The following is a 27,886-nucleotide window of genomic DNA, read 5'->3' on the forward strand; positions in this document are numbered from 1 at the left end:
TCACTAGAGTTAAACCAGTTAATTAATAGAAGCAACCAGGGAAATCCCATGTTTTGATGTGAGATATCCGAAGCCCGACAACAACTGTTTAATTAAGGCCACATATTAGTTCTCCTTATGAAACTTGAATTCCAACTGTCATAAGATACTTCTCAAAAAGAGAAAACTGTAGCTCTTGGGAAAATATACAATGAGCACTTGTCAACAACTTCTTTAACTCACTAGTGAGTGTACCACGAAGACGCAAACCTGGTTTAAAGAGCATTTAAGATGGCCACAATGAAAAGATAAGCATTACAGAGAAGAGCATTTGAGAGATGTGCATCACACAGCCAGCTGAAATAAGTTTGCCACATTGGATACAGGACAACAGAACTGTAATCTTTGGTGTTACATGTGTACAGATACCATTTACATCTGTAATGGAGAAAAATCATTTGCAGTTTACCTATATACATATATATACACATATATATATACTATGTTCTAGAGAATTTGGTAAACCTTGAATGGGCCTGTTTGAAAATACTATGGTCTGACATTGATCAGATCTGTAATCATTTTTTCCCCTTATCCAGGTCCTGGACAATTTTTTTGCACTTGACTTCTGAGGTCAACTATATTATTATTAATCTTAATTTTACAGGGCAAATATCTTTTAAGTACCTATGGAAGTGTCTTTATGTAGGACAGATCTATGGAGATACATGTTCAGTGTTCTGGATCATGGGATCCCCATGTATATATATTTTGGAAGGACAATCCATGCGGAGCTGGATATTTTGTCCCAGACTTGTCAGGTTATTTAAAGATCTTTGTCCTCCAATTTCCTCAGTAGTTAACCAAGACTAACCAAATACTTCATCAAGGTTATTTTGAGGAATAAGCTATACAGCCAGTTGTAAAACGTGGTGTAGACAAAAACTTCTTAGTAACATTTTATGATTTTGAGCCGGCCTTAGTGTTCACATTTACTAGACTACAGCTTTATTTTAGGTTTCTCTATAACTTGTAAAAGAGGCTGGGGAATTATCATGAAAAGTTTTTCTTCAGCAATTTCCTGAAATTATTCTTCATAATTTTCAAGCCACGTCGATGAGGCAAGGCTCTATCAGAATGAGATTTCTGAAGTCTAAATTAGAAGAGAATAGATGGAAGATAGGGATGAATATCTTAAAGAGAAGAACAGTGTTTTAGAAGTGTAGAAACTGAGGAGCTGAGAAATCAACCAGATGTGTAGGGGACCCTCACAAGTCTTTCTAATATGTTGACTAATCCGGCTCACTTAGTCGTTTTGGAACATCTGAGATGCCACCAAGAGAGAAGGGTTTCTGTGTGTTTAATTCTGCTGACTTCCCAGCCAGCCTTTCCCCCTTCCCTATCACCCCCATGAACTGGCTGTGGTTTCTCTGCCCGTTCCTTGCAGCCCTACCGGGCTGCCAGACTGAAAAGAGACCAGGGGAGCCCAGGCTGCTCCTGGCCACCAAATCCAGAGAAATCTGGCTTGGCTCTGTTGTCCCTGCCATTTCCATGCCTGGGATACTCTTCCTCCTGAAATTCACATGACTCAATTATCATTTCACTCAGATTTCTCCCCAAATGTCACCTCCTCGGGAAAATCTTTTCTGCATCATTCAGTCAACCCTACCATCATTCCTAGTCCTGCCCCATTGCCAGTCATTCTCTGTCAGCCAATCTCACTTTGGTCTTCATGGCACTTACTGCCACATGGAACCAGGGTATCAGTGTATTTGCTTGTTTGTCTACTGCCTGTTTTCTGCCCCCCCACCCCCATTCAAACCTAAGTTCCAAAGGAGCAGGAGTTATGCTGAGTTCAGCACTGTATCTTTGGAGTGTAGAAAAACCTGGCACATCATAGGCACAACTATTTCTACTATTTTTAATTTTATTTTTTCAGTGAACCAAGATTCATTGTTTATGAACCACACCCAGTGCTCCATGCAATACGTGCTTTCCTAAACACCCACTACCAGGCTCACCTAACCCCCCACCCCCACCCCTCCAAAACTTTCAGTTTGTTTCTCAGAGCCCACAGTCTCTCATGCTTTGACTCCCCCTCTGATTTCCCCCAATTCACTTTTCCTTTCCTTCTCCTAATGTCTTCCGTGTTATTCCTTATGCTCCACAAGTAAGTGAAGCCATATGATAATTGACTCTCTCTGCTTAACTTATTTCACTCAGCATAATCTCTTCCAATCCCATCCATGTTGATACAAAAGTTGGGTATTCATCCTTTCTGATGGCTGCGTAATATTCCATTGTACATATGGACCATGTTTTATTTATCCATTCATCTATTGAAGGGCATCTTGACTCTTTCCATTGTTTGGCAATTGTGGCTATTGCTGCTAGAAACACTGGGGTACAGATGGCCCTTCTTTTCACTATATCTGTATCTCTGGAGTAAATACCCAGTAGTATAATTGCAGGATCATAGGGTAACTCTATTTTTAATTTTTTGAGGAATCTCCACACTGTTTTCCAAAGTGGCTATACCAACTTGCATTACCACCAACAGTGTAAGAGGGTTCCCTTTTCCCCACATCCTCTTCAACACTCGTTGTTTCCTGTCTTGTTAATTTTGGCCATTCTAACTGGTGTAAGGTCATATCTCAATGTGGTTTTGACTTGAATATCCCTGATGGCTAATGATGATGAACAATTTTTCATGTGTCGGTTAGCCATTTGTATTTCTTCTTTGGAGAATTGTCTGTTCATGTCTTCTGCTCATTTCTTTATAAGTAAGTAAGGATATTGAGATGATGTCTAAAATTGTAACTTTGTAATATTCTGCTACTAAAAATATTTAAAAGCTTGTGGTCTCTACCCTTAGACCCAGGTACCTCTCTGGTCTTATAAATCAGTTAAGTGACTTCAACCCCTCTGCCATTATTTGTGTTTGAAACACTTTCATGGCCTGATCTCGTATATCCCACTTGGTATATGCTACTTCCCAGCTCAGAATTTTTCCTTTTATGACACCTCATTGCCTTCAAGATATAGTCAAGAAGCTTTTGGTTGACATTTACTGCCCACTAAAATTTATCTCAAATGCTTTCCAGCATTAATTCCCAGTATTTTTTGCACTAATTTCCTAAACAATTGCTCTTTCCTCCTTTCTGCCTTTATTTGCTTAGCCTTCAAAGCCCCACTTAAATATTCTCTTTTGGGATGCTTTCCCTGACCATATTGACAGGAAATATCCTTCCAGAGCAATTGATTGCATTATTCTGTTGACATGTGTCACATTCTGATTTGTGTGTGTGAGTGTGTGTGTGTGTAATTTTATCTACTAGCTTGTAAATATCTTCAGAATGAGAACAGTGACTTATTCTGTTAGCAAAGTAAACAATCACTGAGCAATCATTGGAAAATGGATAAAAGAATGAGGAATCTTGTTATACTTCTGCAAATCACCAGTAAAATCCATTCCCCCATCTCTGGGCTAGATTTATCTTATTCAGATGTTCATAAAAAGCAACTAACTAATAACAAACGAACCAAGTATGTCTCAAGCATAAGATGTACACAGGAGAACCATTTCTAGCTAATTTTGTTATGGTAGCTTTGGGACCAAGTCAGCCAGGAGTCAAGAGACTGAAAAGCTGACAGTGACTTTCAATCAAAACTATATATATATATATATATATATCAGGTTCAGCCCAAGGAAAGCACAGCAAAGAATAGCATGATGTTTCCTTGAGTAGAAAAAATAAAAACTCTGTTTTTGCCTAAATTTATCCAGATGATAGCAGAGGTTTGGTGTAGGCTGGTTTATTTGGATGTGTTACTTAAAAATCTCTGGCTCTAACTCATGCTTGTAGGCAAGCTTTTTTTTTTAAATTTTTCATTTTTGTATTGGGGTATAATTGACACATGATAAACTACAAATACTTCAAACACACAGTTTCATAGATTTTGATGAATATATACTCCCATGAAACCATCCCCACAATAAAGATAATAAACATATCTGTTACCCTCAAAATTATAGGTAAATTTAAATTTTTTTATTTAAAAAATAATACACAGTAAAATTTATTTTTGCATGTGTTTTTGTGGATTCAAATACCTTAACAGATTCATGTAATTACCACCACAGTCAGGATATAGAACATTTCCAAAAAATCTCCCTTATTCTGCTCCTCTGTCCTCACATTCCCCCTGCCACTATCACTAATCCCTGACAATCACTTACCTGTTCTTTATCACTATAATTCTGTCTTTTCTACAATGTCATATAAATGGAATCACAAAATATGTACCCTTCAGAGATGGACCTCTCTCACTTAGCATAATACCTTGGATGGTCGTCCCAGTTGCTACTTTCCTACTAATAGTGTGGTTCAGTTTTCCAGATAACAAAATTCTCACGGATGTTAGAAAATTCTCTTGGCTCTGTGGTAGGAGTGCCTGTTCCCTGTTTTGATGTCTTACATACCATTTTTTAAAAATAGGAGACATATGTCAGAGCAAGTAGTTCCACACATTCTGGAGCTGAGAGCATTTCTATTCTAATTAGTGGAACATGAGAGTGAAATTGAAATTTTGCATTGGTGGAAAGGTAAGTCTGAGAATGAAAGGGGAGGATTGGAAGAATGCCCCATCAGTAATGGACAGAATTGGAAAGAACAATTGTATTTAATTGTTGGAACTGGATTCTTGTAGTTCTTCAGAAATACAAATTTTCAATTGATTATTAGTTCATTTAATTACTTAATTCAATAAGTATTTATTGAACCTACTAAGTGACAGGTATTGTTGTAAACATATCTCTTCCACAGTATTTTTATTATATCAGCATCTTTTAACCTATTAATATGTTATTACTGGAGCTTTTTTTTTTTTTAACAGGAGCCAATTTTACAGCTCGATCAAGGTCATTCACTGTCTTACCTCTGCGTAGGTCAGAGAAGTCAACCATCATCTTGGCTGCTTCCCTATGCTCAGTGGCCTCATGGCTGGCTCTATGCTGTCTGGTGTGCTGTTGGTTAAAGAAAAGCAAAAGCAGAAGTATGTAGATTTTTCTTTGGGAATGAAAATATCAGTGGGGAAATGTTATCATGTATAATACACTAACATTTCTTTTTCTTTCCCCAAGAGAAATTTTTATGAAACTGTAACATATGGAACTAAATTATTCAGTTTATACACTAGAAACAAAGATTGCTTAACCTTAACTAGTAATAGTGATAATAATGAGAGTATTTATTGAATATTCACTGTGGGCCAGGTTCTAAGTACTTTATATGCATGGATTTTTTAATCTTCATAACAACCCTTTGAAGTAGGATCTGTGTTATGGGCGTAGCATGAGGCACACAAAGGCTAAGTAACTTACCCAAGGTCACACAATCAAGAAAAAGTCAGGCAGTTTGGCTCCACATGCTACTCTCTAAAACACTATGTTCCACTGCCCAAGTAATCCTCCAAAAAGTAAGTTTAAGAAAGAAGGGAAAGAGATTCAGAAGAGGGAAGAGAATGTTTGGTGGGTTTTTTCCCTCTCATAGGAGCATGGAAACTATTTTCTTGAACATTTTCCCGGAAGCAGATCGTTTCTTTTAGACTGGGGACATGGAGCATCACTGAAGGAAATAAGTTCTGGAAAAGAGGCTTCTTTCTATCTTTCTACTTTGCTCTTAGAGTGAGGGAGATAGAGGGGCAGGCCAAGTATTGGCAAGTCCCTGGCTCCCCTCATCAAATGAGTGGATGAAACACTTGTGTGCTTAAACAAACGTGAGTACAAAAGAAGTGAGGCAAAGAGAGAAGTCAAAATAAAGAAAGGAAAGAGGAAGAAGCATGGAGCCACTACTGGAAGACTCATAGTGCTTGGGTTTCTGAGAGATCTTGGGGGAGGGAAGCTCCACGCACTCTTTATTTTGAACCAAGCATCAGTGTGATATACTTCCCTCTCTCCCTGTCCTGATGGGGCTGGCCAAACTTCAGGGAAACTCAAGGGTACCTTGTCTTTCTCGAGAAGAATGGATCTCATCCATTGAGTTGTTGCCTGTGATTTGTGGAATGCATGTTTTGGTCTTTGGGGTTCTTTTTGTTTTTTGTTTTGTTTTGTTTTGTTTTGTTTTATTAACATATAATATTTGTTTCAGGGGTACAGGTCTGTGAATTATCAGTCTTACACAATTCACAGCACTCGCCATGGCACATACCTTCCCCATTGCCCATAACCCAGCCACCCTATTCCTCCCCCTCCCCTACCCCCAGCAACCCTCAATTTGTTTCCTGAGATTAAGTGTCTCTTATGGTTTGTCTCCCTCCCTGGTCCCATCTTGTTTTACTTTTTTCCCTCTTTTTCCCCCATGTCCCCTCGTCCAGCCTCTCAAATTCCTCATATCAGAGAGATCATTGTCTTTTGGTCTTTGTTTTTACATCTAAAGTAGTGTGTTTGTGTGCATTTGTGTGTGTGTTGATTTTTGGTTTGAAAGCAAAGACCTTTCATAATTTTTAATTTCATGCAATTCTGTGATATATTCTATTTAATTCTCATCCTCCATTTTACTGCTAAGCCTACCAGCAATGGAGGGACCCCCCCCCCCCACTAAGTTCTGCTCACCCATCTCCTTCCTTCTGTTCTCCAACTATAGAGGAAGATTCTTCCTGCAGTCTAACATACCATTCATTACCTTGGTATTCTCTTTTTCACTCTTTCAACTTTTCAATATCTGTGGACACATTTCCCTGTATTAAATTCACATATTTTCTGGGGTGCCTGGGTGGCTCAGTGGGTTAAAGCCTCTGCCTTTGGCTCAGGTCGTGATCCCAGGGTCCTGGGATCGAGCCCCTCATCGGGCTCTCTGCTCGGTAGGGAGCCTGCTTCCCTCTCTCTCTCTGCCTGCCTCTCTGCCTACCTGTGATCTCTGTCTGTAAGATAAATAAATAAAAATTTAAAAAAATTTTAAATTCACATATTTTCCTGATTGGATGTAGACTTCTAACTTTCTTATAAAAATAAAAAGAGATCAGGAAACACTGTATGAAAAAAAAAAGGTAAAAAAGTTACAGTAACCAGTTTTGTATGAGTAATTTGTATTTTCTTCTTTAAATCTTTCTGTGTTTTTCAAACTTCTAGGATTAGCATTCATTACTTTAGAATAATAAATATCATTCCCCATCTTCCTCATGGAACAATATTCTCCATTTCAGCTGTACAGTCTGTGTCAGCAGTGTATGAAATTTTAATCTTGGGACCTTGTTCCCCTTTCAGTAATTATTGAAAACCCCAAAAAGATTTTGTCAATGTATGTTTATCTATTAATACTTCCAAATTAGAAGTTAAAAGAGCAAATGTAAAATTTATTTATTTTCTTTAAAATAACAGTAATACATGCATTATATGTCAACATAATTATCGTTTTTTATTTAAAATGGTGTTTCCAAATATATATAATGAAAAGAGTGGCATTTTTATAAAACTCTTTAATGTCTGTCTTAAGAAAAGTCAGCTGTATTCTCTAGCAGCTTCCACATTACATTGGCTGCAATGTATTGTTTTGGCTGAAGTATGTGAAGAAAATCTATCCTCACACAAGTATAAGTAGAAGAGGAAGAATATTTTAATAACATTCACAGATAATTGTAGATCATCTTTGATACTGCACCCAACATGGCCAAGAGATAGTTACTTACAAGTACATCTCAATGTACGTTCTATACTCTGTATATGAAAAGCCACTAATCTGTTATGGACTTTGAGTGGAGCTTTTACTTATGCATGATTTTGAAATATTATGCTTTAGCCATTTGGAAAAATATTGTTTCACTGAGTTATAAAGATTTTCCAAATGCTGACATATTTCATTCTATAATTTTTTAAAAACTGCATTTGTTAATATCAACATTAAACTTTAAGAGTTCAATATCTATAAAACTTATAGTTGATCAAAGTTGTCCCAAATTTTAAATTTCCCATGAAAGCTTGAATTTTATCACTGGAAGAAACTATGGTCACTTATTTCATGGAAGTTATAGGCTGGCTTTATTCACTTAAAAAAAAGCCTACCAAGTACCCAAATAGGAAAAACCAGAATATCTTTCATTCTTCCAAGTTCTTTCAATGTAAAAAATGTTGTTCTATTTTCTATGAAAAATCAGGTTTTTAGCTAAACTCAATTGCTAAAGTGTTTTCCTTGAGAAAAATTATCATATGCCATGGCCTGGTGTCATTTGACCTTACATTATGAATTTTTTTTTTATCTTCTGCCATTCAAACTGAAATAAAACTCTGAGAGCAAGAACCGGGTCTTTCTTACTTATTGTCTTTCCATTGCTTAGAACAGTTTCTGATATAAGCAATGTAAATACATTTTTGATTAAGATATTTAATAAATAAATGAACAGAATATAAAAATCTCTCATCAGTCAAAAGTGGAAATCTTCAATCAAGAGCTCATATATGCACGATCTCTATGGATTGTACTAATGTGAATTTCCTGGTTTTGATATCATATTATATAAGTTGTTAACAGTAGGGGAGGCTGGATAAGGATGCATGAGTCCTTCAGTATATTTCTTTGCAACTTCCTGTGAATCTATCATTATTTCAAAATAAAAGGTTAAAGAGTATTGTAACATTCTATACCAGCTCTGTCCAGTAAAAATATAACATGAACCACAAATGTGAGGCACATGATGCAATTTTCTAGTATCCTCTTAACCTAATATATCAACATTTATATGTAATAAGTATAAAAATATTGGATATTTTACAGGTTCTTAAAATCAGGTATATATGTTACACTTACAGTACATCTTAACTCAAGCTAGTCATATTTCAAGTGCTCCATAGCCATATATTATGGCTATTGTATAGTATAGTTTTATCCTTAAAGTTGCTGGACAGTATACGGGGTTGTATTTCATTATTTCTTAAGCTCTGAATACATTATATTCATTCTCATATATGTGTATCGCAATCATTTTATGGGGGCATACAAGAGAAGCACGTTGGCATTTAGGACCAGTTTACAAATAAAATGTTTTATTCTAAAAAACAAGAAACAGTCACATCTTTTTCTCATTAATCTAGAAATAAAAAATGAAGATATTTCTGAATTCCAGACTAATGGCCAGAAGAATCATATCCACATCTCATCCAAACACCCAAGATCACAAGAGACTAAAAAGAAAGACGCCATGATGGGAGAAGGTAAGGTTGGACAGTGGGGATGATTCCCTTAAGAGACACCCATCCTGGATGAGCTGTGGCCTCCCTCTCCCCATGGCTGTCAGTTTCTGGGTCAGTTTAGTTGTTAACTTCTTCTTTCATCTTTGTTACTTCCTCTTAATGGAATTACACCCCAGCATAGGAGTACACAAGTCCAGCTGATTCACTCAGCTATTAACCAAGTCTTCAAGTTGACATTTATATTTTTTTCTTAGTAGATGATGATTGGTTTAACATTTGAGTTTATTACATAGAGAAAGGGAAAAGCAAAGTATAGGCATATAATCTTTCCCTTAGCTATTGCAAAGTTGCCAGTCTGGCAACACTATTGAATTTGGGAAATAAGACAGTAGAGTTGCCAAATACCAACTATGCAAATTAGATTGAATATGGAGCCCTTAAGAAATGAGTCAGCTTTGTTAAGCTCTGCTTTGTTGTTTAGTCATACTTTTAACAAAATGTATTATTTACTTACATTGTACATTAAACCTAGATAATTTTGCTTGTTATATTTTTTAATTGCCATTGGACTTAGTGCCAAGCAAAGAAAAAGTAGGCATTTACTTCAGACCAATGCTTTCGCCTTGTCCTTCTAAGATACAGAAGACAGGAAGACTGTTGGCAGAACACAAGATGGATTTGCCACATGTGGATATGGTGTATGAAAAATATTCATATAATTTCCATGGATCTGAAATGCTTTGAAGCACACTCTAAAGAGAATAATACTGCTATTTATTCTAAGCAGTAGTCAATATTCATGATATTTTCTGCTTGAGAAAGGGATATGAATCTTAATGGTTCTAGCACCAGGTTTAACTAAAAAATAGCAATTCAATGTTGTTCTTCCTCTAACCAGTTCAATGGACTCTGGCTTGTGTGTGTGTGTCTGTGTCTGTGTCTACCTGTGTGTGTGCATGTGTAAATATCAGTTTGTTTGCCTGTTTGAATTTTCCCACTGGAGGAAATGAATTTATTTTTTTAGAAATGTCCCAATGAATTAGAAAGCCATACTCTAGCCTGACCCTATACCGGTAGGTGGTGGTAGGATTGGAGTGGGTGGGTATGAGAAGAACGAAGACAGAGAGAAATGGACACAAATTCCTTCTGGATTCCATCTAAGACCACATTAATTTTGGTTTCTAGAGACCTCTTGTCCATATTACTGCATGCAAATTCAGAACAAGTGTTTGAAAATGCTCATCTGAACTCAGCTCTTCAAGGAACAGCATGTTTAGCTGCATTCTTAAGCAAACAGCAAGAGTGATGCTAATCTCCCCCTAATCTAATATGGCTATTGACATGAATCTCAGTTGCCCTACTTAAATTAACTACATTAAGAAGTCCACAATGCCTGGGTGTTTTATTAAGGAACATTTTTTATCTGGTGCCTTATTAATAAAGTATCAGGAATGAGATAAGGGACAGGCTTCCTGTGGAAAAGTTTAGATTGAAGAGATGGGTGTATCAAAGGCCATGTTATTCGGACATCCAGGTTAAAAATAGAAAGTTGTGTTGTATCCAAATCCTCCCCTAGGGATCATAGCAGATTTGTTTCCTTATTTTCTAAGCTTTGCCCAAATCTGAAGAGCATCTTCAAGGCAAGTAATGACGCATCTCCTACTTTTCTTCAGAAATTATTACCAGCTACACAACAACTAGTTACTGCTGGTTTCAGATAAGTTTGGTTTTATTTCATTATTTCCATGGCACTTCAGTCTCCCTTTTGCCTCTTTTTCTAAACTTTTGGGATTGGCTATGTCTCTCCTGAGCACATTGCATTCACTAAGTACTACCTGGCACTAAAATTTTTCAGCTGGTGGAATTGAGCATTTCCACTGTCCTGTAGGTTCAGACTGTAAACTCATCATGTTACAGCTTTTACTAAAAATCGCATAAATGCAATAGTGAGAATAGAGTTACAATAGGGGAAGAAAGGAGTGGCGCATATATCCCTTGCATTTTATTGTTACCAGCCATCTGAGCTAGCTTCTACAATTCATATCTGGCCTTGTCACTCTGCCAATGAGAAGATCTAATGAATTTCCAGTGTTAGCTGGAGAGCTGAAGAATGGGACTATTAACAGCATAAAAACCAAGAGTCAGGCAGACTGAGTTTAACCCTGACTCTCCCGTTGACTTGCCTCCTGGCCTCAAGGAAGCCAACTATCCTCTCTGTGCCCATGAGCTCCCTCCCTGGTAAAGTTCCCATGTTAATACCGCCCACACATATGGTTGTTGTGCAAATTGAGTGAGTTAATATCACTAAAGTGTGCAGAACATCCCTGGCATGTTGTATGTAATACATACGTGTTATCTGTTGTTGGTTCTTCTTGTTATTTAAAAGACAGAGCCTCCCAAGGCCTGACTCCATCTTATCCTTGTAATCTTACACTGCAATTCACCTTCCTGCCGCCTGCTCATACCCACCCATGCTAACTCACTCATTCTGGGACTTGTCTAAGACCTTCCCACCCATTAGCTTGCATGGTTTCTTCCAGTTGGATTGCTTGTCTTCACCTGTTAAAACCTTCTTAAACTTTTAAGCATCAGCTCACTGTGGTTTTTGTTTTGTTGTATATATATATATATATATATTCTTTCCAATCCCTCCTACTTCATTGAAAATGAGTATTTTCCTCTTTGTGTATCAAGAATATTGAATGTGTACTTCCATGGTAGTACTCGTGTTTTTTAGAAGTTATGGGTGGTTCTCTGTTCCCACAGGCCAGTGATTTTTTTTTAAGAATTTATTTATTTATTTCTCAAACAGATAGAGCACAAGCAGGGGGGAAGAACAGGCAGAGGGGGAAGCAGGCTCCCCTTTGAGCAGGAACCTGTTGCGGGACTTGATCTCAGGACCCTCTGGTCATGACCTGGGCTAAAGGCAGACACGTAACCAGCTGAGCCACCAGGCATCCCCAGGCCAGCAGTTCCTAACCAGGGTAATTTTGGCTTCCAAGTGGGATGCAAATATCATCCTGGTTTTCTTCCTTTTTTTTTTTTTTTAAAGATTTTATTTATTTATTTGTCAGAGAAGAAGAGAGAGCGAGTGAGCACAGGCAGAGTGGCAGGCAGAGGCAGAGGGAGAAGCAGGCTTCCTGCCGAGCAAGGAGCCCAATGTGGGACTCAATCCCAGGACACTGGGATCATGACCTGAGCCAAAGGCAGCTGCTTAACCAACTGAGCCACCCAGGTATCCCTCATCCTGGTTTTCTTAATTTCCCTGATCCTGATCCTGATTATCCTAGTTTTAAAAATAAAAGCCTATGTCTCAGCAACTCCCTCAGTACCAGCCAAATTGGGACAGTGGTCATCCTATCTCTAGAAGACATTTGCAATGCCTGCAGACTTTTTTTTTTTTTTTTTTTTTTTAAGAGGGAGAGCGAGCACATGAGTGAGAGTGCAGGGAGGAGGGGCAGAGAGAATTTTCAGCAAGGTCCATGTGCAAAACCAGACACAGGGCTTGATCACAGGACCCTAAGATCAAGACCTGAGCTGAAATCAAGAGTTGGATGCCCAACTGACTGAGCCACCCAGGCACCCCTGTCTGGAGACATTTTTGTTGTCACAGGGAGGGGGAGATACTACTGGCATCTGGTGAGAAGAGATCAGGGGCATTATAAACATCTTATAATGCACAGGACCACCCCACAATAAAGATGATTTGGTTGAAGATGTCAATAATGTTAAGGTTGAGAAACCCTGGTAGAAGCTATTATTTGTCTTTGTAACACGTAGATGGGAGATGCTGGAATGACATAACAATAAATGCAGTTAGATTATGTCTCCCAGTAAATATTGAGTAAGTATTTATTTACCTCCTGATATTTATTTAGTACCTTATGAGATCTTTTCTGTATAGTTGCAAAGGGGTGATATCTGGTCCCCTGTCCTTGATGAGCTTGCAGTATGCAGGTTGACACACAAAACTAATATTTGGGGGAAAATGAAAGAACAATTCTAGGCAACAAGCAATTAAATGTAAAGCAATCAAAGCAAACAATATGTATTCAAAGCATTTATGGATGGGAGAGAATGCTCCAAGAGAGAAAGAATATCATTATCTTAAGTTACATGTTTACTCCCTCTAGCTCCTAAATCATATCACACTGTTTCAGATCCCATTTGCTAAGGGCTTGGTTGTCCAGTTTTATAGAAATGGTTTATAGAAATGCCAGGGAGGGAGTCTAGCTTTGCCCTGTCAAAGCTAAATTTTGTACCATTCCTTTTCAACCATTCCCTTGGTCCCCTAATTTGGTTGATAGGGGGCAGATCTCCTAGGTGAGATACCTCAGAGTTATCTTTACCTCTTAGGGTTCCCCCTACCACCTTGTGCTCTTTCACCAAGTATAACCAACTTCTCCTCTGCAATGTCTGGTTTCCACCTTATCCCACTCCCTTTCACAACATATCTACTGTTCAGTCTCAGCTAATGACCCCGTTATAGACGTCCAGTCTCCCACTCCTTCTTTTCCCTCCAAGACAATATTCCCCATACACAATTAGTTCTCCCAGCCTCAAAATGACCTTCTTCAATGTATCCACACATCTAAAGTCTCCATTCCTTCTTATCCCAGATCAAATTCTTCTCTTCCTTTTCATTTTTTTTCTTAGCTAGAAGGAATAATCCCCTTCTCTCAAATTTGATAACACTTCAGTCTTGTTCACTTAACACAATATATATATACATATATATATATGTATATATATATAAAATTTTGGTGTTAGTGTGGTCGAGATCATTTCATAAAAGTTCTGTATCTTTTCTAATTCTAGCAACACTGTTACCATAGGGCGTTAGGATATTAGACCACTTATAATTATTGTTGTTGAGTGAACAATGAAGATAGAGATGAAATGAGACCCCTTCCCGCCCTTCCCCCTCTTTAGAGAACGCTGGATTCTAGCAGTTTTTCAATGGCTATAAAAAAAGTCCCCTTATTTCTTCTAAAAGAGATGTGGACAGTTTATTCGGGTTCACAAAATTAACAACAGGATAATGACTATACATCTTTGGGGTCCTAACAATAGGGAAAATGTGACTTCTCACTTCCAGGGAAAATGTGACTTCTCACTTCCAGGGACAATGTTGTCTAGGGCCATTTTGCTTTCCTTGCTACTGCCTTTGTCTTTATGGGACAGCTACTGCTACAGAACTCAGTGTTGCCTTCTCCTGAGCAAACATTGATCTTTGGCCACTGGCCACCTTTTTTTTTTTTTTCTTTTTTATGAAATCCATGTACCCAATGTTGGGAATTGAAAATTGACATGTAAAAATGGCAAGATATTAAGGATGTGTGAGTATAACCATCAACTTCAGGGATTCATGTCTCCTGCTTTAGAGTCCTGTTCACTATAGATGGTATATTTTGTGAATATAAAATAGAACAGATTGTCAGTTTACCTTTATAGGTACAAATCTGTAAGAATGACAGGGAGAAGGGAGAAGAGAGATGGCCTCAGGATGTCCAGAAGTAGGGAAAACCAAAGCAGGTCAGGACTACAAATTGTCCCAAGTTTCCAGGAAGGTAAAACTATATTTGGAAATTATTAATAAAGAGCATACCCATGTCATATAATTAAAAATATATGAACTCTTCCTAATTTAAAAATATGAGTAAATGAAAATAAAATATTGAAATAAATAAATAAATGAAAATAAAAAATGAATAAAGTCTAGCACTAATTCCTTAAGAAAACTTTTAAAAATAGGAATATTTTTTTTAAAATACTAGGAATAAGAGTCTTCCTGCTAAATAAGATGGAGAGTTCCAATGCTCTTTGCAATCAAGATCCAATATCATGTTTAACAATGGAATATTAGAAGAAGTACTACTCATATGAATACACCACAACTTTATAACATATATTTTAGAATTCTAGGAAATGCAGGTATAAAAACAAAATTAAGGCAGTGTTAGAGAAAATATGTGATGGTTCACAAATGATATAATTGTTTAATAGTAACTTAAAAGATTTCAACCATTAACTGCTGTAATTTATAAGTTATTTGAGTAGCTTACTCAGAAACTATGTCAGTTTATGGAAAAATAATATTGTATAAGCCAGTGGTATAGTTATGAAACATACTGCAATGCATAATAGCAACTAAAAATAGGCTGTCTGGGAAAACAATCTTAACAAGAGATATATTGGGCTTATATAAAAAATAAACAATATTCTATTGAATTGTTTAAAGAGGAGACTTGATTACATAAGAAATTGCAACATGTTTCTAAGTAGATTGACTAATATTACAAAGACATCAGTAGTTCCTAAATTAATTTTTGTTAAAGGCAGCTACAATCATTTTATACTGAATAAAACAGCATAAGATGATTCTAAAGTTCTTCAGAAAATATAAATCAATGACATAAAGCCAATTTTTTATAAGAAATTGATTTTTATGGCAGTAGTGATGGTAGCTCAAAGGAATAATATTTAGGTTACTATTTTTAAGGCAGTGTGATACTGACAGAAGAATATTTGGAGATATTAGTGCAAATAACTTCAATTAAATATAAATATTAGACATATAAATGTAACATGATAAAAGAAATAATGAAAATAAAGGAAAACAAGTGTTAGTCTATAAGTAGGGTTAGTAAATTTGACTATTTAGAACACTTCTCAATCTAGATTCACACTTCAAAAAATACAGCAATGTGGGGCACCTGGGTGGCTCAGTCAGTAAAGTGTCCGACTCTTGTTTTCAGCTCAGGTCATGATCTCAGGGTTGTGAGATTGAGCCCTAGGTCAGGCTCCACACTCAGCAGGGACTCTGCTTGAGATTCTCTTTCTCCCTCTCCCTCTGCCCCTCCCCCTTCACTGGTGTTTGTTCTCTCTCTCTCTCTCTCTCTCTCAAAAAAACAAAACAAAACAAAAAAAACAAATACACCAAAGTAAACTCCATATGGATTAATGAGTTAAATCAGGTTTACCGAAACATATCCATTGCTGGAATATTATAAAAACAATAAAATGGAAATCAATCATGATATAATATGGGACTAAATGCATTTTTTCCTTCAACTTTTTAAAATTTCCATACCTTCTGATTTCCCATACATTTCTTGTTAAAAATATACGATAATTTTTCACTTAAAGGAACAAATAATCTAGATTAACTAATCTTAATTATTACATATGCCTTCTTCAATATGTGGGCAGGACTGTTGCCCTTATTAACAAGTGAGAAACCCAAGGTGGAGTGCATTCTTTCTGTTGGTTGATCAACTATCCTTCTGTCTGTTTCAGACCCTATTTCAGCTCCAGGGTCCAGGTGATTATATTTAAACTTCTATGCTGAAACCAGGTCATCCAACACAGAATGCAGGATATGGAAACTAGGCTGCGAAATTATGAGCAGTGAGGGTGGTGGGAGGGGAGTAGAGATTCATTGCTAATGTTCCCCTTACAAAAGGAGCCAGTGAGCAGTACCCATACAAATTTAAAGTAATCACAGGAACACCATATACTTGTTGCCCAAGAAAGTTTTGGAAAACAAAGGAGGTAAAGGATAGCTGGAAAAGGTATAGCTGTTTATGATGAACTGGATCCAAAACCACTAGCTGAAAGGATCCAAAACCATCTAGTCTTCCTTTTCATAGAAAAGGGATATATGTTTCCATATTTTATTCCATTCTTCCTGAAACTCGATCAAACCCACCAATGGGACTCTAGGTGTCCTGGTGGGGCCATTTGATATCTTATCTTTCCATTTTTATGGGGACTTACCAACAAGGTGGAGGTAGAAGAGAGACATGCCAATTCATATGTTTTGATATTCACTATTCTTCCTTCCCTAAAACCCAAACATTCAGCTGAATGCCTTAGGACACGTATCTACTATAAATTCATTTTTTATCTAATTTGTCTGAGATCTAAGCTTCCTGTGGAGGTCCAAGATCAAAGGATCTGATTCCTTCTGATGTCAGTGCTGACATATAATGTGTACTGACTTAGTTCTGTCTATAACCTCACAGTGGGAAGTGGCCAGGCTCCCTGGGCACCTTTACACAGTGCACTTTCATTTCAACTAGGGAGTCTGTCAGGTATGTTGCTGATTGGAGCTTCCATGTAAATAATTCATGGGAGATTTTTAAATGTTTTGGGGCCTGCAAAGGAAAGATATGCTTGTGTTAGTCTTTTATGAATAGATGCAGACTTGAAGAACAAGATGGAACAGATCTCCAATGACGGTCTCTCAAAAACAAGATAACAATATCTTCAATGGGTTGAAAATAGGTGACTTGTTATGTTTGATTCCTCTTCTATGAAGTGGTGTTGGTTTTACCAAGGGATAAAAATTCAGTCTTTTTCCCCCTTTTTAAAGTTTGCTTCTATCTAACAATGTATTATTCTTGTTCTTTGGTTATTTGCTGATCTCAGAAAACTATGTCTTTTCCTCCTGTGGGAGCAGTAATTATGGAAATGACACCAAACTCAGTAGTTGGCATAGGACTTGGCATAATAGGAAGACGAGGTTGAATGCACAAAAAGTTCCTTCCTGGAAGAAACTCAGCCTCCCAAGAGGAAGATGAGACTATCATACAAGGAAAGGTGACTAATGATAGAAGCAGTTGTCCAAGTCAAATGAGAAACTTTAGTCAACAAGTATTGAGGCATAAATCAATGTAGTTTAAGCTGTCCAGGAATGGTTCTGGAAGGATCTGAAGATCCCATATGGAAACAAGGATACCTGAAAGTTCTCATAGCTCTAAGCAAGAGAATCATCCCATAGTTAGGTCATATCCCATAGCAGATATATGCCAGGGAAAAGGACGGTGGGAAAGGAGAGAGAAGATAGGAATAGCATAAGTTTAGCATAGCAGAACATTAATTGACGTATCACAGAAACAATGTAAACAACATGATTTCTTTATCTCACTTGCCTGCTCCAAATCAAAATTATATCACATATACTTATATTATGTCATTACTCTCCCCTTCCTCACCTCACTTCCCCTTCATTATTAGATTAAAATGACATGGAAAATTGGTACCCTTTTCCCCAATGCTGTCTGTTAGAGTGTGATACAGACATGATCATTGTCTGCTAATGCACATCAAAACAACTCTTGGGAAACTGAGAGAGGAGATAATATACAGGTTAATAAATTAGCATTTATATTACATATCAAAAAGTGGTTAAGGAATTTGGAAGTGAGGTATAAGAAAAGCAGGCATGGGAAATGTTGATAACAGTGTTGCCACACACCCTCCCCCCCCTCACCCCCCCAAACTTCCACCCCCCTCACCTCTGTCCCAGGAATTTAAGCTAGTTCTCAACCTTTGTTTTCACTGTAAGGCCCACAAAAGAAGATGTTTGCATGCATGCCATATTTCCATGCATGTATCCAACCCAACATTCTTCTTAACTCCCCGCTTCTATCCTCAACTCTACACAGTATTATGTAGTGCTTAGAGTACAGATTCTGGAGCCAAGAATCTTGAATTCTGTCAAGTAAGTAAGATCTGTCACTACTTTGTATGTGGTCTTGGGAAGTTACTTAACCTCTTTGTACATCAGTGGCCTCCCTTCTAAAAGGGAGATAATAATAGCACTTACTTCAGGGGTTGTTGTAAGTACTAAATTATATATATGTGTATTTAGTGCCCAACATGTGATAATCTCTATAATTGCTATTTAAGTGTTATTTTCAATAATTAGCCTGTTCCTCTTCAAAAGACAGGTGCGAGAATACAAATGAATAATGGCATTATTAACTGAACAATCTTGTTTCTTTTAATTGGTAAAAAAACCTATAATTTAATAAAATGTTTTTTAGTCAAATCAAGATACTTTGATGTTTATAAGAAATAGAATGATACATCCCTCAATACATAATGTGTTGTAACAATAAGAAACTCATGAGTTAGGAAGTACTTCCTGAAGGAAGTAAGGCATTGGGGGAGATGAATAAAAGGCAGAGAGTGTTGGAAGATAGGATGAAAAAAAGATTTCAGGGCTAGGATATTTTAAGATAATTCCTACAGGTGGGAGATGAGGTAATTAGGGGAAGAGCTCAGACTTTTGTCCTCAGAGGAGGGTGCAGCCAGACTGAGCACTATGTGTCTATCAAGTACTTTAAAGGAATTGGACTTGAACAGCCGGCCATAGAGACTTTAAGATATCAAAGTTAGAAAAGAGTATACTTTCTGAAAATAATGCTTATAATATGTAAGCCAGTATGTACGTTAAATGTCCATGAAATACTCAGATGAATGGTTCTTTTGTTTTTTCCTGAAGTTATCATCATCACAATAGTAATCCAACCTCAACACAACAGCTGAGCTGTTTATGATGAACTGGATCCAAAACCACTATAAGGGCATGAATATATTCATAGTGTACAAGGTGCCAAACCATGTTGTAACTCATCTGCTTTCATGACAGTTTTAGAAGATAGCAGACCAAATTTTCCCATATCATTAAAAGAAAACTGCACTTCAAAGGGTCAATTAGTTTTCCTAGTAAACCCAGACATAAGTTCAATAGGTTCAGTAGTCCCATTCCAAAACATGTATTCTTACTACCTGCCCTGAGGTCATGTATGAGTACACACATGCATATGCACACATATGCACACACTCATATACAAATGCACACATGCACATGTTCACACACACACACACACACACACACACACACAGTGAGCACTAGCCAGAATGTGAAATTAGGGACTTTGTTACTGTGAAATGCTTTTCCATATGTGTCATCTGAAAAAACTTCTCACTCTCTTGAACATTCTTCTTAACAGAAAAGGAGACTAGTATCAGTGTTCAGTTAACAGTGAGATAATTTCTATAGAACATAAAAGCAGAGTAAGAGCAAGCCCATGTTTTCAAGGAGACTATAATTTCTTGGGGGGAAATGTAAAATATATTCATGCCCTTATATTTATAGTATTCATTCAAGAAAAACTCATTAGCACCTATAGCCACCAGGAAGTTGGATAGCCACCAGTAATACAGTCTGAGTGGAATATTTTTATTTTCAGTTGGTTTATTTTCATGTGCACCAAAAAATGTTTTGTAGTTTTTTCTGATGTAATAGAAATATATTCTGTTTTGCTTTCTCTAGATTACAAGATCTCTTCTGTTTTCTAATCTCTCAACTATAAGTGGGGATAGTTCTTAAGTCCCTGACCCATATCTAGATATTCAATAAATGTTAGCCTTCTTCTCTTCCCCACCACTGTTATATCTTGCACTCAGAATCTGTCTGCTTGGCTGTCCAATATTTTTGACTCTGGCCTACTCTTCTTTATTATGTTTTGCTCAGACTATTGAAGTAGTCTTTCAACTGACCTCCTTCTCTCCCCCACAGTTCACTGTCTTCATTATAGAAAGGCTCTTCATCCCAAGATGAAAATAATATGTCACTGCCCTACTCTAAAACCACCACCTCATCTTCTGTGATATAAATTCCAGATTCCTTAGTTGAGTTTTCAAGACCCCTTATTTATTTATGACCTCTATCAAGTATGATAACTTTTTTCTTTTACCACTCTCCACCCTACATCCACATCTATATATACAACTTCAGTTCTCCGTGTCTGGAGCTATTTTCAGAGTCCCCAGCACATCTTGTTTGTTTTTACTGACTTGGTTTTTCATGTGCCATCCTGTATATTAGACTGTCTTTCCACCATATTATGCCTCAAAACTTGAGTCATATCCTTTGTGAAGTCTTTCTAACATTTCAGGCAAGGTTAAGTAATTCCTCTTTTGTCTTCCCTAGTATTTTACTTACATACTCACTATACACACTCACTATAAGGCTCTCACCTTCATCAGCTTAGAGGTCTGTTTCCCAGAGCCCCTGGAGAGCGGGGGACATGTTCCCAGGACGTTTGTTATCATAGGACCTAATACAAGCTCTGTGCATTTTCTGATTTAGGTTTGTCTTCACTACTAGAGCATAAACACATGATATTAGGACTGCTTCTTGTTCATTGCTATATTTCTAGGCCTACCACATAGTAGGTACTCAGAAAATGAATGAAAGAATGAATGAATGAATGAATGAATGAAAAGGAAAAAAGAAAGAAAGAAAAGGGAGGGAAGGAAGGGAGGAAGGGAGGGAGAAAGGGAGAGAGAAAGAAAGAAACTAATAAGCCAGTGAGAAAATAGATGAGATCTCCAATGAAGAATCTTTACAGGCTCCAAATGAGTCCTCCTACAACCTAGTCTGAGCACCTGAAAAGGGATTGTATGAATGAAAGAGGGTAAATAAAAGAGTAGAATGTGAGAAGGACTCAACAACTTCATTCTTTAGAGATACTAAATCTGAGGCACTTTTGAAACTTCAGAATGAAAAATGTCTCAAACCTTCAGCAACCAAGATATTTGGCAAATAAATGCAAATCTAAGAGGTGACACTTAAAAAATTGATGAGAATGGAAAAATATAAGCAAACTTGGGGAAAAAGATAATCCCAAGTTAGACATCTGGGGTCTCTCTTGTTGATGGTGCTTGCTTGTTCATTTTGATGTGAATTTCTATAATGTTTCTCTCTGTGTAAGACAAAGATATCTACAGGGCTATTAATTTAGGGTACATTTTTTATTAAGATAAACTGTAGACAGAATAAAAAAAGAGATGTATATGGAATCCTATTAAGTTATTATGTTAGATGGTAAAGACCAGGCTAGCTAAGTTCAAATCTCGTATCTTTATTTGGAGGCTTTGTGATTTAGGGCGAGTAATTCCACACTCTGTACCTTTGTTTCTCCATCTGTAAAATGAGGACAATAATGGGACTAGCCTTCTGGGATGGCTATGAAGATTAAGTGAGTGAATGAATGTAAAGCATTAGGAACAGTGCCTGGCAGGGATGAGAACTCTCCGAGAATTAGCAATTTGAATTATGGTGATTACTTTTTTTAAAGATTTTATTTATTTATTTGACAGAGAGAGAGATCACAAGTAGGTGGAGAGGCAGGCAGAGAGAGAAGAGGAAGCAGGCTCCCTGCTGAGCAGGGAGCCCGATGTGGGGCTCAATCTCAGGACCGTGGGATCATGACCTGAGCCAAAGGCAGAGGCTTTAACCCACTGAGCCACCCAGGTGCCCGTATGGTGATTATTTTTTATCCAGTCTACCACATCATAGATTCTGGGTGGTTCTTAGCATAAATCATCTTATTTAACCTTCAAACAATCCTATGAGGTGGGTACCATCAATATAACTGTTTTACAGATGAGGAAACTGAAGCACATGGAAAATAAGTACAATCCGCACCAAGCAGGAAATCTGACTACATTTGTTTGATTCCCAGCCTGTACTCTTAGCTGTTTTGCTATGTTGCTTCTAGGGACCATCTCTTACATATTTAATACCATAAACATCTGTTTTAGTAGGTTTTACTTGACTGCATCAGTAGAACTCTATATAGCTCTAGTTCATCTTTATGTATTACCCAATGATATGATAGGTTAGTTAGCTCATTCACATATGGCATGATCACATTTTAAAGGCTGGAAGTGTTATGGCTTATATAATACATCCTGCAAAGAGTTGGGACAGATTAGGGCAAAAGCACTGAGATCATCTGTTTACTGTGGCAGTACCAATGTTGCACTCTTCTGAGTTGAATATTCATTTTGTTGAGTAGGAAAATAAAATACAAATGAAATGTCAAGGGAAGAAAACTGTAATTAAAATAAGACTGCTAAAATGAAATACATTTTAGTAAATTGCAAAGTAGTACCTGAGAATAATATGAGATTATACAACTGAGGTGCAGAGAGGCTAAGAGACAGGATGAAAGTCACAGAGCCAGCTAGCAAGGAAGGGGGACTTGAACCCTGGTTTTTTGACTCTCGTTTAGTGCTCCTTCTCTCCTTCCACTATTACACAACCCAATATGACACACTCATAGGGATACATGTTTATTGATATGTTTATGTTATCTCTACATATGTTTAAATTCATGTCATAAAATCAAAGATAATCAAATTGTGAGTTTGTCATAAAAACCACAGTGTTAAGTAAGACTGGCTTTTAGAGCTCAAATTTCTTTTTTTTTCAAGATTTTATTAATTTATTTATCTGAGAGAGAGAGAGTATGGGAAGGGGGAGAAGTAGACCCCACTGAGCAGGGAACCCAACATGGGGCTCGACCCCAGGACCCTGAGATCATGACTGGAGCCAAAGGCAGACCCTTAACTAACTGAGCCACCCAGGCACCACTAGAGCTCAAATTTCTCAATACAAATGTGAGTTGGCCTGCTTGGTAAGATCTGACTGTAGTCTGGTTTTTATATTTAAGCCATTGTGCTTACAAGGAGAAATTCTTATTGACTTATACATATCATAAAAAGTGTTCTTTGGGAGGAAGTGATATTATCAAGTTTTTGTATTTATTTGTTTGTTTCTTTGTTTATTAAGTGAAGCCTAATGCAGGGCTTGAACTCAAAACCCTAAAATCAAGGCCTGAGCTGAGGTCAAGAGTTGGATGCTCAACTGACTGAGCCACTCAGGTGCCCCTATCGAATCTTTATTAGATAATTAATATTAAGTATACATTGGGCATGGGATAAAATTGCTTTTTTAGTTAAAATATATATTTCTAAAGGCATTTGTAAATCAATAAACTGATACAACTCAATCTTTAATTGACAGTATCGTTTCTGGAATGCGAAGTATGTCAAGTGAGGGTTCTTAACCTTAAATGATTTGAGAACTAAATCCATTTCTTCCCTAACTTCTTTTCTCCTACAGATATGAAGATGAAGGTCATTGTGGACAGGCTGAACCAGCTCCCCCACCAGTCCCTGAATGGAGTGTCCCGAAGGAAGGTGGGCCGTCGCGCTGCCCAAGAAGAGGGTGGCCGCCGAGAAGTTGCACCTGCTCCCAGTATTACTGGTGTCACATCCCAGGGTCACACCTGTGCTCTGGGCTCTCCTGCTCAGCAGGTGTACCTTCAAGAGACTGGGACCTGGAAGGAAGCCCAAGAGCAGTTGGTCAGATACCAAATGGCAGGTCAAGATCAGAGATTGCTGCTCTGCCCAGACCTCAGACAAGAAAGGGAGAAGATGCAGGGGCAGACCCTGTTGAGCCAGGAAAGAGGCCACTTGGGGCTTTCTCAAGAGAAGAAAGCCTCTTGCGGTGCTACCCAGGCATTCTGTCCTCATTCCGTACACCTGGAAACTATTCAAAAACAGCTATGATGGACACATGAAAATTGATGTGCTCATGGGCTTTGCTGAAACTTGCATTAAGGACAAAGATATAAAAACAGTTAAGTTTGGAGAAAGCAATTGTCCATGGACCAAAGTTACATTTTTTTTTTAAAACAGTTCTTCCTGTTAGTAGCTGGGTTGAATTTAAGAAAACTATTTGGGGAAACTAGAGATAACCAAGGGCCGAAGCAGATTATTAGTGAACTCATTTTTCAGAGCACTGATTTTTGGAGAAGATAATGTGTACACCTGCCTAGTGAAGGAGGGAAGAGATTATATTGAATGTAGCCTCTCCAGTCTGTGTGTGAGGGGTTCTAATGAAGACCAGAGTAAAGGGTCAACTGGTGTCGAGTTGGGTAAGGATGCTAAAGGCAGTTTCACCTAATTCAAACATCTGAAGAGTGCTCATCAGTGTTCAAACTGGACACTTTAAGCAGCCTGATTGTGTCCTGGGCTCTGAATCCAAAAGGATTTACACTCCAAGGGAGTAAAACAAAGATGGCAGAGGCGAGGAGAATCTCCAGAAACAACTTGTTCTCAGTTTTCCCTAAATATAAATCAGGACTTTCCAATCTCTGAGAGATTCAGAGGCTGTCCTATTTTGAATTAGAACAGAGAAAGGAAACAAATGCTTCCTTTGCAGAATTTTAAATAAGGATGCTCTGGAACTAGTCCCATAGTAGGTACAGGCAGGAAGTCATCATGGCTCAAGGCATCAATGGGAAAGTATGCCTTGCTCTACCAAGAGTTTCTGGGAACATTCTCAGCCTTTTGTCCACTCTTTAGATGTAATATGGACATCTCAAACCTTAAAGCCGCCTTGAAAGGAGGGAGGCAGCTTTCTCTGTGACACAGTATTGGATTCTGAGGGAGATAATGATTAAGTATCAAGATTAATGTTCTCCAAGAAATTTCAGTCCAGGCTATCTGTGTTTAAGAAGGGCATTGATGGGGGGTACCTGGGTGGCTCAGTGGGTTAAGGCCTCTGTCTTTGGCTCAGGTCATGATCCCAGGGTCCTGGGATCGAGCCCTGCATCAGGCTCTCTGCTCAGCAAGGAGCCTGCTTCCCTTCCTCTCTCTGCTTGCCTCTCTGCCTACTTGTGGTCTCTCTCTCTGTCAAGTAAATAAATAAAATCTTAAAAAAAAAAAAAAAAAGAAGGGCATTGACGGGCAATCTGGTCTATAGAAATTTACTCTGGAGGTATAAACTGGCTCCCTGAATCCTTTTGTGTGTGTGTGTGTGTGTGTGTGCGCATTCTATTTAGGCACTAACAGTATTTAAAAATATAACAAAGAAAAAATAACTTGGTTTGGGCAGATTATGCCTTTTCTAGTTTCATTAGTCCCCACTATAACCTGTCCTTTATCTCTTTTTTTGTGGTTTCCTGGTTTATGAAATTATTTTATTTACAATCTTTAGTATATACATTGAGTCATCAGAGATCTGTAATGTTTTTGTACAACAGCATTTCGGAAGTTAAGGATTTCAAGAATTATGAAGTGATGGCAGTCTTAACACTACTGCTGTGGATTTGTCTACACATTCTCCCTCTCACTCTGGTGACTTCTTTTACCACCACAAATTCCAGCCCAGATTTCTTTCCTGAGCTCTACATCATAGAATTAGTTGCCTACTGAGGTTATCACACTAGGTTATCCCAGTGGGTTATGCCACTAGATTATCCTATGGCCACTGAAAAGCTAACATAGCCTTAAAACCGACTTCTCCTCGTGCTTGCCCTAACATAACACATGACATCACTGCACTCTGACTGGACATCTAGAGGTCAACCCAGACTTCATGTTCCATCTTACTCCACCCAGCCATTTATCAGCTGTTATTTCTACTCCTTTAACCTTTACTAGCTTCTTACAAATCTTCCATGCACCACAAGACAAATCTTTCTGGAAGGCAAGTTTGATCCATAATTAATCAATTAATGCTCCCTTCACAATACTTGGGATCCTGGAGGCCAAAATGGACTCTTTGGACCTTAAGAGCAGCCAGAGATAGCCAGAATAACTTGCAGGGCTCTAATATGTGGTATAGAATTTCAGAGTCTAGTCAGAATCCTCTAACGCATAATTAAGACAGTCCTCTTTTTCTCCTCAGAAAATGGGAGAACTGGGTAAATACTAGAAGCCAAGACAGTAGCTCTTAGTTCATTTATGTCTGGAGATGAGCCGGTAGATAAAGCACCACTATCAGCCACCCTTAAACTTATTCAGACCATTAACTCAGGTGGCCCAGAAGATATTTCCCAGCAGTGACAGAGCTTACTCTTTATTGAAATAAATAATTAAAAAGTGTCATGTTCTTCTGTTATTTCAAAGAAACTCTTCTTGCTTCTCATTTCTGATCTTCTATACATGGTAGATTTGTTTCCCTCAAGATACTAAACAAAATATTTGTAAAAAAATATTTGTAAATATTTCTGGATGTTAAAATCAAGAAGTAAGGGTGAAGAGAGCCAGGGTAGTTCCCACCATCTCTCAAGTTTGAGGGATTGTGTTCAGAGAAGATACCAGACTTTGACAGAACTTTAAGTCTCCCTCAGTCAGAGTGATGGACGAGCCAGTCTGACCAGGGTTGTGTCCCACAGCAGATTTGCCCATATTGTTTCCCATTGAGGCTACTGAGAACCAAGAGGCCCAAACCTTTCCAGGATTACTTAGTGAAGAGCTCTCTTCCATCCAGCAGTCTAAAATCCAAATGTATGAAATTACTATACTTTGAAATGTATGCAAACTCTATGCAAAGATGAGTATGGGGAAAATTGAATGTAAATCACATGCAAATATTATTCAACCAAGCCTCTATAAAATTGTACATGTCAATAACAGTAAAGGATTTTAATTAATTCTGTCATTTAAAATTCATGCATTTATTCCATATTTTGTTTCCAGAATTTATAATATATTCAGTGTCAATTTTGAAAGAGCTATAAATGGAAGGAATTACTCTACTACTGAGTGCAGAACAGTTGATTTCAACCTACATGATAGCACTGTGACTAATTGCAGATATATTTGAGAAACAGATCACATTTCCTGAATGTAATCTTTTAAAAGGGACAAATTATTTTTACAAAGTTAAATGACACTTCAGTGGTAGAATATGGAGATTTGTATGTTTACAAATATTCTTCTTACATTTGTTATTTTTATACTTGAAAAAAGACCAGGATTCTCTGTGCTTGGAACAACTCAAGAAGAGAGTATTTTCTGCCCATCAATCTGGTATATTTTGAGACAGAAGATTCACTTAATGCATTTGGAGGTCTTGCTAGAATTTACTGTGTTTTGAAGAATTGTTTCTCCTTTCTTATCTCAGTCTCAAAATAATGATTCATTTATTATTATCACTACCTATTTTATTTCAAAATTAGTAGCTTTAACAAGGGGAAAGAGAGTCAATTTCCTTTTGAAAAATGTGAGAAATGGCCACTTCTATACACTTTATAGATGAAGAAATTGCCGTCAATTGTCAAA

The 27,886-nt window shown here is 37.5% G+C and overlaps 1 protein-coding gene across 1 annotated transcript in view; it reads left to right on the top strand.

Annotated features, from left to right (window-relative positions):
* The window catches only part of PKHD1 (PKHD1 ciliary IPT domain containing fibrocystin/polyductin), a 443,932-nt gene extending 419,394 nt beyond the window's left edge, over window positions 1–24,538 (top strand). The window contains exons 65-67 of the mRNA XM_032864542.1: window positions 4,876–5,034; window positions 9,065–9,184; window positions 23,934–24,538. Coding sequence (XP_032720433.1) covers window positions 4,876–5,034; window positions 9,065–9,184; window positions 23,934–24,382 — 728 coding nt within the window. The 3' untranslated portion in view covers window positions 24,383–24,538. The remainder of the gene's footprint in view (window positions 1–4,875; window positions 5,035–9,064; window positions 9,185–23,933) is intronic.
* The last annotated feature ends 3,348 nt before the right edge of the window (window positions 24,539–27,886 follow it).

The sequence above is a fragment of the Lontra canadensis genome, unplaced genomic scaffold (assembly GCF_010015895.1).
Source record: "Lontra canadensis isolate GAN:19392208 unplaced genomic scaffold, GSC_riverotter_1.0 scaffold27, whole genome shotgun sequence".
In the NCBI taxonomy this organism is placed as follows: Eukaryota; Metazoa; Chordata; class Mammalia; order Carnivora; family Mustelidae; genus Lontra; species Lontra canadensis.